The 9,932-nt window shown below is 41.7% G+C and overlaps 1 protein-coding gene across 1 annotated transcript in view; it reads right to left on the bottom strand.

The window, feature by feature from the left end:
* LOC108677412 (protein furry) overlaps window positions 1-9,932 on the bottom strand; it is a gene marked incomplete at its 5' end in the record, with an annotated part of 53,371 nt that overhangs the window by 37,551 nt on the left and 5,888 nt on the right. Inside the window, 11 exons of the mRNA XM_047883063.1 lie at window positions 209-361; window positions 704-804; window positions 1,565-1,734; window positions 2,936-3,085; window positions 3,222-3,386; window positions 3,959-4,225; window positions 6,185-6,303; window positions 7,469-7,670; window positions 8,310-8,316; window positions 8,711-8,820; window positions 9,274-9,392. Coding sequence (XP_047739019.1) covers window positions 209-361; window positions 704-804; window positions 1,565-1,734; window positions 2,936-3,085; window positions 3,222-3,386; window positions 3,959-4,225; window positions 6,185-6,303; window positions 7,469-7,670; window positions 8,310-8,316; window positions 8,711-8,820; window positions 9,274-9,392 — 1,563 coding nt within the window. The remainder of the gene's footprint in view (window positions 1-208; window positions 362-703; window positions 805-1,564; window positions 1,735-2,935; window positions 3,086-3,221; window positions 3,387-3,958; window positions 4,226-6,184; window positions 6,304-7,468; window positions 7,671-8,309; window positions 8,317-8,710; window positions 8,821-9,273; window positions 9,393-9,932) is intronic.

Raw genomic sequence — 9,932 nt, 5'->3', positions numbered from 1 at the left:
TGCCTGCAATGAACCAGCTAGTTGCCTCTGAACACGTCAAGCATCACAAATTTTAGTAGCCTGGCCTAGTAGACGCAACTAATATACGCAACTAATCACCCCGTGTATAAGCACCTTTAATGATACGACCTATAACATTATAGGTCAATAAATGATACATGGCATGACTCACCTGGGACACATGACCCACCTGGGACACATGACCCACCTGGGACACGAGGAGGGCGTCGAGCCAGTGGTAGAGGAGGGCGTCCTCCAGCAGGAGGGCGGCGTCGTGCACAGGACCGCAGCAGAGCACCGCGACGCACGCCTCCAGCGCGCTGTCCTGCAGCTCCTGCCCCTGCGGCCCTACGTCCCGGGGCTGTAACGTAACGTAACTTACGTCACCGTAACGTAACTTACGTCATCTTAACGTAATTTACGTCACCGTAACGTAACTTACGGCACCGTAACGTAATCACCGTAATGTAACTTACGTCACCAACGTAACTTACGCCACCGTAACATAACATACGGCACCAACATCACCTCAACACAAACAAATATGGGAATGAATAACAATTTTATTATAACGTCATACGAATGGAGCATAATAATACAAGTATAATTCGATCGGGGCAAAAATGCTGCAGGAATTAGCAATACTGACAACAGTATTGCTACTGGTAACATTATTGCTCCGGGCAACAGCTTGGTCACTGACCGTGTAGCCGAAGTGCATCCCGTAGCTGCCGGTCCAGGACGCAAACATGCAGAAGAGACCGCGCCTGATGGGCCGCGGCACCAGCGTCTGCTGCTGCTCCACTGCACGGTAATAATAATACAAAGATATATTAAATAACTTATTACGGTAATAAGAGCAGTAATTAACGCGAGGCAAACAACATAATAATACAAAGATATATTATATATCGTGTTCCACGTCACGGTAATAAGCGCAGTAATTAACTTGACACGAGAACAAGCCGTAACATAATAAAACGATATATTATATATCAGAACCTGTAACTGTTGCTCTCAGCAAATCAATAAAACTCCGCATGGCAGAAGAACAAGAAATTTAATTTCTAATCAAGTCTAAACTCAATACTTACCGTACCTATATATTCTTTCTTCTTCAAAGAACGTTTGACAACTCAATTAAATGCATGCCATTGCTCATCACGCTTCAAGTGTTTGCAGCTACCATTTTTTTATATTATGATCGATTTTCAACAACAATGAATTTAGGTTAGTTATTTAATTTAGTTAATAAAGTACTGCGCTTTGTGGACCTCGCAATTAAAAAGCAATCGTTTGCCAAACTCGAAAAATAGAAAACGAAACACTTACAGAGCTTCCTCACAAACATAGTGACTCACACGTCCTCACAAACACTTTGCCTCACACGTAAAGCTTGTGAGCAGTTTCCTCACAAACTGGCAGAAGAGCACTTTGATGTGAGAGAGCAGCTTCCTCACAAACACTAGACTCACACGTAAAGCTTGTGAGCAGTTTCCTCACAAACTGGCAGAAGAGCACTTTGATGTGAGAGAGCAGCTTCCTCACAAACACTGTGACTCACACGTAAAGCTTGTGAGGAGTTTCCTCACAAACTGGCAGAAGAGCACTTTGATGTGAGAGAGCAGCAGGTTGTCGCGGTCCCAGTCGCTCTCGAGGTAGCAGCGCGCGCCGTCCAGGTAGTCCAGGTAGTGCTTCAGCAGTGCGCCCGTGTCGCTCTCTACCACGCCCTCGCTGTGATAATATTAAGACTATATGATAAGATATGATATGATTTATATGATATGAACATATGAAGGTATGGGACAACCATCACGCCCTCGCTGTATCAACAACAGCACCGTATGTCATGTGAACATGTAAATAAATATGATTGTATGACGGTTATGTGAAAGTATGATGATATGAAGATATGAATAAATGTAACGATATGAAGATATGGGACAACCACCACGCAATTGCTGTACCAAGATTAGCACCATGTGATATGATATGGAACATTTGGATAAATGGGACCATATGAGAATAGGTTATGAATAGGTTATGTGAGAATAGGAAAATATGTAAAAATATAATGGCAATTGATGCCATCACTGCGGGAATAAGTTTGATTGAAGATATCAAGGAAATGACATGTCGCAAGTCAGCCAGAGATGAATAAAATATTTAACGGACGGTTCAATATCCCCCCAACATACATCATTTTCCTCTAAAGTATTTTGTGTTTAATTAATAAAATCTTGTAGGGATGTTGAGCTTTGTGGTTCATTAATAAAATCTTGTAGGGATGTTTCTTTTACGGCTTCACCAATACCCCTATTCTACATACATAATTTTCCCCTAAATTATTCAGCGGTTAATTAGTAAAATATTGTAGGGATCTAGAGCCCCGGCCCCGGCAGGCACCTGAGGGCGAAGGTGCCTGCAGAAGCGGCGGCATGGAAGAGCTTCATGAGCTGCAGACGGAGGGCGTCCCTGCGTCTGCGTCGTCTCATGTTCTCCTGCTTCCTGTCCAGGCTCTCCCGCACCAGCGGCACCAGCTCCTCCATCACATCGCTGTCAACATAATATTTGTCTTTATTACTTAAAATAGTTATTCCTATTATTTACAATATTTATTGTTATTACTTACTACTATAATTATTACAATAGTTATTCTTATTACTTACCATACNATATCAAGGAAACGACATGTAGCAAGTCAGACAGAAATGAATAAAATATTTATCGGACGGTTCAATAACCCACAACATACATCATGTTCCTCTGATTTATTCTCTGTTTAATTAATAAAATCTTGTAGGGATGTTGAGCTTTGTGGTTCATTAATAAAATCTTGTAGGGATGTTTATTTTACGGCCTCACCAATATACCCCTATATCCTAAATACATCATTTTCCTTGTAGTGATCTAGAGCCCCGGCCACGACAGGCACCTGAGGGCGAAGGTGCCTGCAGAGGCGGCAGCATGGAAGAGCTTCATGAGCTGCAGACGGAGGGCGTCCCTGCGTCTGCGTCGTCTCATGTTCTCCTGCTTCCTGTCCAGGCTCTCCCGCACCAGCGGCACCAGCTCCTCCATCACATCGCTGAAAACACATCACTTGGTCTTATTACCTACAATACTTATTCTTATTACCATACAATGCTTATTACAACACTTACGGTATTACTAACAATACTTGATGTTCCATACAATACTTACAAGGTGGTGATGAGGCTCACCAGAGGGCACGAGGGTTGATGTTGCCGAGGGCAAGGCTGGCCACGTCGCGCACCTCGCTGAGGTCACAGCGCAGCAGCGGCACCAGCAGCTTGTACAGCAGCGGCGGCGCCACCCCGCCACCCGCCGCCACCCCGCCGCTGCCTACGCCGCTGTCGGGGGACGAGCTGACCACGCAGTATCATCAATTTTAATATCTCTTCATATTTAAATGTCTCAATCAAATTAAATATCTCTTCTTATTTAAATATCTCAATCAATTTAAATATCTGTTCCCGTTCAAATATCTCAACCAATTTAAATATCTCTTCCTATTTAAATGTCTCAATCATTTTAAATATTCATATATATACAATATATATTTACATATTCAAAATATTTGAGNTAACACCACCTACACACCCATTAGCTCCCCTTAACACCACCTACACACCCATTAGCTCCCCTTAACACCACCTACACACCCATTAGCTCCCCTTAACACCACCTACACACCCATTAGCTCCCCTTAACACCACCTACACACCCATTAGCTCCCCTTAACACCACCTACACACCCATTAGCTCCCCTTAACACCACCTACACACCCATTAGCTCCCCTTAACACCACCTACACACCCATTAGCTTCCCTTAACACCACCTACACACCCATTAGCTCCCCTTAACACCACCTACACCCATTATCTCTCCTTAACACCACTTACACCCATTAACGCCCATTAACCAGGTTCGCTCACCCGATGCTGATGTCAGGGGAGGCGCAGCGCTGCTGCACAGGCGTGGACGACGCTGACGATGACCCAGTGGCTGACGCTGACGAGGAGCCAGTGGCTGACACTGAGCTGCTGACGACGGAGGACGATGAGCTGACGGAGGGCACGACACGGCACGCCAGGACGGCGTAGTTACGCCACAGGTTCAGGTACAGGTCGCGCTCACACACCGGGGGCTTCTTGAGGGTTGTTGCTGAACGCAGCAGCGACGCGCGGTTGTCGTTAGGCTGACTGTACAGACGTGGGCAATATTGTTATCATATAAACAAATTAAATATTATACAATATTGTGTTGGCTGACTGTACCGACGTGGACAATATTGTTATCATGAAAACACAATACATATTATACAATATTGTGTTCTTGTGATACAAACACAATACACATCATACAATATTGTGTTCTTATCATATAAACACAATACATATCATACAATATTGTGTTCTTATCATATAAACACAATACACATCATACAATATTCTCATCATGAAGTCTAAAGCCTAGTAGTATACCGGAACAACCAATATTGTAGTCACATAATGAAGTTTAATGAAGACCAGAGAAGTTGTTTTATTGACGAATTTCTCATCAACTTTTCAGTTAATCTTCATAACGAACAACAACGAAGATACGGTATCATCAAAACACCTGCAGTACAATCCTGGCTTGATCTTTTCATCTGAGAAAAACTCGATTTTAAATTTCGCACATTTGATCCTCAGCAAAAGTAGGACCAAGGTCATACTATTGCTGTATCATGGAGTACATGATGAATGTAATGGTTCATGATGGACTATAACATGACTGCGCATGTAATGATTGATTACAAGTCCAGCAGCCATCAACCTTCAAACTTCTGGGTTTGTCAGAACCTTAATTGAGACTGTTTTCGGAGTAATTTTTAGTGCTTTAATTTTTTATTATCTCCATATTTTCGTGATATTTTAATTACTTCTAATCAAACTCCGATTTTCGGAGTAGTATCTTATTTACATGATTTTATACACGTGTCGATCCAAATTATCACTCAATGCGTCCTGTAACCTGATAATGAATGATTGTCATTGATACATTCGAAACGTTGTTAACAAAATTAAAATCTATATCGTTATACCATGATTTTCGGTTCACCAGTGCAAACGAGACATATTGTTCGATATACTAAAAAAACTACAAAGAAAATAGTCAATAAAACTGATTCTCTGGTCTTCAATGAAACCTGCTTAGAAACAAATTCTGCCAACCAATACTAAAGCTTTATAATGTGTGTATATTATTGTAAAGGTTTGTGTATAATATGTGAAGCATTGTAGTATACTCCGATATTATATACACAACACATAATACATGTGCACTCCTTGTCGGTTGCTGCTCAATATGGCAGTTTTGCCAATTCAAATGATTGCCAAATGTCATCAGTGATCTTAGAAACAAATGAGGCTTCGTCAACAAATGATACATTCGAAGCATGTAGCATATCATGTACCATATTTTATGAGGCTGCTAAACAAAGGCCCTGCTATCAAAACTAGCTCAAGTAAGCATGGAGGCCAATATATAGTCTGCAATTAGTGGCTTGAGTTAAAAAAATTTGCATTAAAAAAGACAACATTTCTAAAGAATCCAGTGTCTCCAATGTTACAAATGTACAATGAATTTTTAACTTTATTTTCATTTATAAAAAATAATTTTCACATTTTTTATATTTTTATATACCAAAAAAAATTAAAAATTATTTATTCTGTCAATTGATTCGAGCATTGTCTCCGACTTTACGCAAGTGCACAAAATTTCAGATCGATTGGACAATTAGAAGTATGTTAAATATTGATTATAAGAATTGTAGAGGACAACAAGAAATGAAGTTCATTAGGAGAATTAAGTTTTGTAATAAATCGTTGTTTGGGTGACAGAGTTACGAACTCATAACTATCCTGAAGGTGCGGTTCCTTGAGAAGAAATAAAGCAGACGCAGGATATTAGCCAACATTCTTATTAACTAATAACCATCCTGATGGTGCAGACCCTTTAAGAACAAATGCAACAACAGATGCAGGATATTGGCCAACATTCTTATGAACTAATAACCATCCTAATGGTGCAGTACCTTGAGAACAAATTAATAACCATCCTGAAGGCACGGTTTCCTGAGAACAAATAAAACAGACGCATGATATTGCCCCACTCACAGAGGGTCAATGGTGGGGTAGAGGAGGGCAGCCCTGGTGTATGCGAGGGGCCAGGCGAGGGCAGAAGCACGAGGGCACTCCGACAGCACGCGCCCCTCCTGCAGGAAACCCAGCAGCACCTGCACAGACCGGGCGTCATACGCAGGTTCCTTTGCACATGACCGCAACAAGCTGTGAATTTTATAGGCGATAGGCCTATGGCCTATTAAACGCTGAAACCGCTATTATTATTATAATTATTACTATTATGATGGCTCTTATGAGAGCCATATAAATAATTGTTTACTGAAACCACTATTATTAATTATTATTATGGTTCTTATGAGGCCCACATATATAATTGTTAAATGATTTAGTTAAATAACTCGAATGAAAATTAAGATAAATACTTGGGTTAGAAAATTTACCTAAATAACTTCGTTAAACCCACGTGGTCGAGTCGTAATGGTTAAAGGCTTAATTAGAAGGCTAGATTGCACTGAGTGGCAAGTCACCATAAAGAAAAAGTATCAAATTAACTAACACTATGAACGCAATCGTAAGACAATTATGAACACAATCATAAATCAATCGTTTTGAACACAATCATAAGACAATCGTTATGAACGCAATCATAAGACAATCGTTATGAACACACTCATAAGACAATCGTTTTGAACACAATCGTGAGACAATCCTTATGAACACACTCGTGAGACAATCCTTATGAACACAATCGTGAGACAATCGTTTTGAACACAATCGTGAGACAATCCTTATGAACACAATCGTGAGACAATCGTTTTGAACACAATCGTGAGACAATCCTTATGAACACAATCGTGAGACAATCGTTTTGAACACAATCGTGAGACNTCATAATCACAATCCTCATAATCACAATCCTCATAATCACAATCCTCATAATCACAATCCTCATAATCACAATCCTCATAATCACAACCCTCATTATCACAACCCTCATAATCGCAATCACCATAATCACAGACAAGCAGTACCTGGGGCCAGACGTCAGTTTGGACGGGCGACGTGGCGCCCTTGTCGACGTCAGCGCCCGTCCAGAGGGCGCCCGTGCGCTCCACCAGCCACTGCAGGTCGGCGCCCGCGCCCCCGCTGCTGCCCGCGCCCCCAGGGCAGGTCGCCGCCCTCTCGCACGCGCCCACCTGGGCACTCACGCCCTCCACCACCGCCCCGCAGTGTCTGCGTCTGTCTCTTATACACATCTAGATGTGTATAAGAGACAGCCTCATAATCGCAATCACCATAATCACAGACAAGCAGTACCTGGGGCCAGACGTCAGTTTGGACGGGCGACGTGGCGCCCTTGTCGACGTCAGCGCCCGTCCAGAGGGCGCCCGTGCGCTCCACCAGCCACTGCAGGTCGGCGCCCGCGCCCCCGCTGCTGCCCGCGCCCCCAGGGCAGGTCGCCGCCCTCTCGCACGCGCCCACCTGGGCACTCACGCCCTCCACCACCGCCCCGCAGTGTCTGCGCACACAAATCTCCTATAGTTTCAAATTGTTCTTACTACATTCACTTTGTTCTTACTATATTTACATTATTTAATACGACGCCTTCATTTACATTATTCTTACATTATATATTAAAATTTTTCTATTTATATCATACATATAATACATTATTTTTTGGTCAGTGCCTGGGTACAGTAATGTTCTATACATTTACATTGTTCTTAGTACATTTATATTATTTAATATGACGCCAAACTTTACATTATTTAAAAACGCCTACATTCACTTTATTCTTACAATATTAACATTATTTAATCTGACGCCTACCCTTTACATTATTTAAAGACGCCTACATTTACATTATTCTCACATTATACATTTAAATTATTCTATTTACATTATAGGTACCTACATAAAATACATTATTCTATGGGCAATGCCTGGGCAGAGAAAGTGTCTGGACGCGCGACAAGGAAATGCTCGTTAGCCCGGAAGTTAAAAAATTAAAAACCTAGATAGTCCCGACATACTAAAAAAAAATCCTAGATAGCCCCGAAGTCCTAATATAAAAAAAATCTAGATAGCACCGAGGTAGTGCTAAAATTACAAAAAAAAACTAGATAGCACCGACGTAAAAAACTTATATAGCCCTCACACGAGGGCTATATACACACACACGAGCCCCGAAGTCCAATAATAAAAAAAAACCTAGATAGCCCCGACGTACTAAAAAGAAAAAATATAGATAGCCCCGAGGTACCAAAGTAAAAAAAACATAGATAGCCCCGACGTACTAAAAAAAACTAGATAGCCCCGACGTACTAAAAAAAACTAGATAGCCCCAACGTACTAAAATAAAAAACCTAGATAGTCCCGACGTTTGAAAATCAAAAATCTAGATAAAAGACCGGAAACTGGATGACGAAAGATGTCCAAATTATCGAGTTTTTCATTGGTATACTTACGGCAGGAAGAAGTGGGCTACCTCATCACCCACCTGTCAAGACAGTCCAGCAGCGAGGTGTGCTGGTGGGCAGCACTAGACACACCACCCACCTGTCAAGACAGTCCAGCAGTGGTTCAGGTACAGGTCGCGCTCACACACCGGGGGCTTCTTGAGGGTTGTTGCTGAACGCAGCAGCGACGCGCGGTTGTCGTTAGGCTGACTGTACCCACGCCCACAATATTATTGTTATATAAACATAATACATATTATACAATATTGTGTTGGCTGACTGTACCCACGCCGACAATATTATTATCATATAAACACAATACACATCATACAATATTGTGTTCGTATGATACAAACACAATACACATCATACAATACTGTGTTGACTGACCGTACCGACGTGGACAACACAATTTGTCCACGCTTCTTGTTGTCTGCTACAAATTTGTAGCAGACAACAAGAAGTGAAGTTAAATAGAAGTGTTGTGATAAGAAATCATTGATTGGGTGACAGACTTACGAACCATCCTGAAGGTACGGTACCTTGAGAACAAATTAATAACCATCCTGAAGGTACGGTACCTTGAGAACAAATTAATAACCATCCTGAAGGCACGGTACCTTGAGAACAAATAAAACAGACGCAGGATATTGCCCCACTCACAGAGGGTCAATGGTGGGGTAGAGGAGGGCAGCCCTAGTGTATGCGAGGGGCCAGGCGAGGGCAGAAGCTCGAGGGCACTCCGACAACACGCGCCCCTCCTGCAGGAAACCCAGCAGCACCTGCACAGACCGGGGGCTCAGACGCAGGTACCTTTGCACATGACCGCAACAAGCTGGGAATTTTCTGCGATGTTAAGAATCGGCGACAGGCCTACGGACTACTATAACGCTGAAACCGCTATTATTATTATTATTATTATGACTATTATGATGGCTCTTATGAGAGCCATTTAAATAATTGTTTACTGAAACCGCTATTATTATTATGATTCTTATTATGGCTGTTATGAGGGCCAAATATATATAATTGTTTAATTATTTAGTTAAATAACTAAAATAAAAATTCAGATAAATACTTAAAAAATTACCTAAATAAATCCGTTAAACCACGTGGTGGACTCGTAATTGTGAACGGCTTGGAAGGCTTGATCGCATTGAGTGGCAAGTCCTTATAAGCACAATCCTCATAAGCACAATCCTCATAAGCACAATCCTTATAAGCACAATTCTTATAAGCACAATCCTTATAAGCACAATCCTCATAAGCACAATCCTTATAAGCACAATCCTCATAAGCACAATTCTTATAAGCACAATCCT

The sequence above is a fragment of the Hyalella azteca genome, unplaced genomic scaffold (genome assembly GCF_000764305.2).
Source record: "Hyalella azteca isolate HAZT.00-mixed unplaced genomic scaffold, Hazt_2.0.2 contig11907, whole genome shotgun sequence".
Taxonomy (NCBI): domain Eukaryota; kingdom Metazoa; phylum Arthropoda; class Malacostraca; order Amphipoda; family Hyalellidae; genus Hyalella; species Hyalella azteca.
Note: the sequence above shows the minus strand (reverse complement) of the source record. Positions and strands in the feature narration are given on the sequence as shown.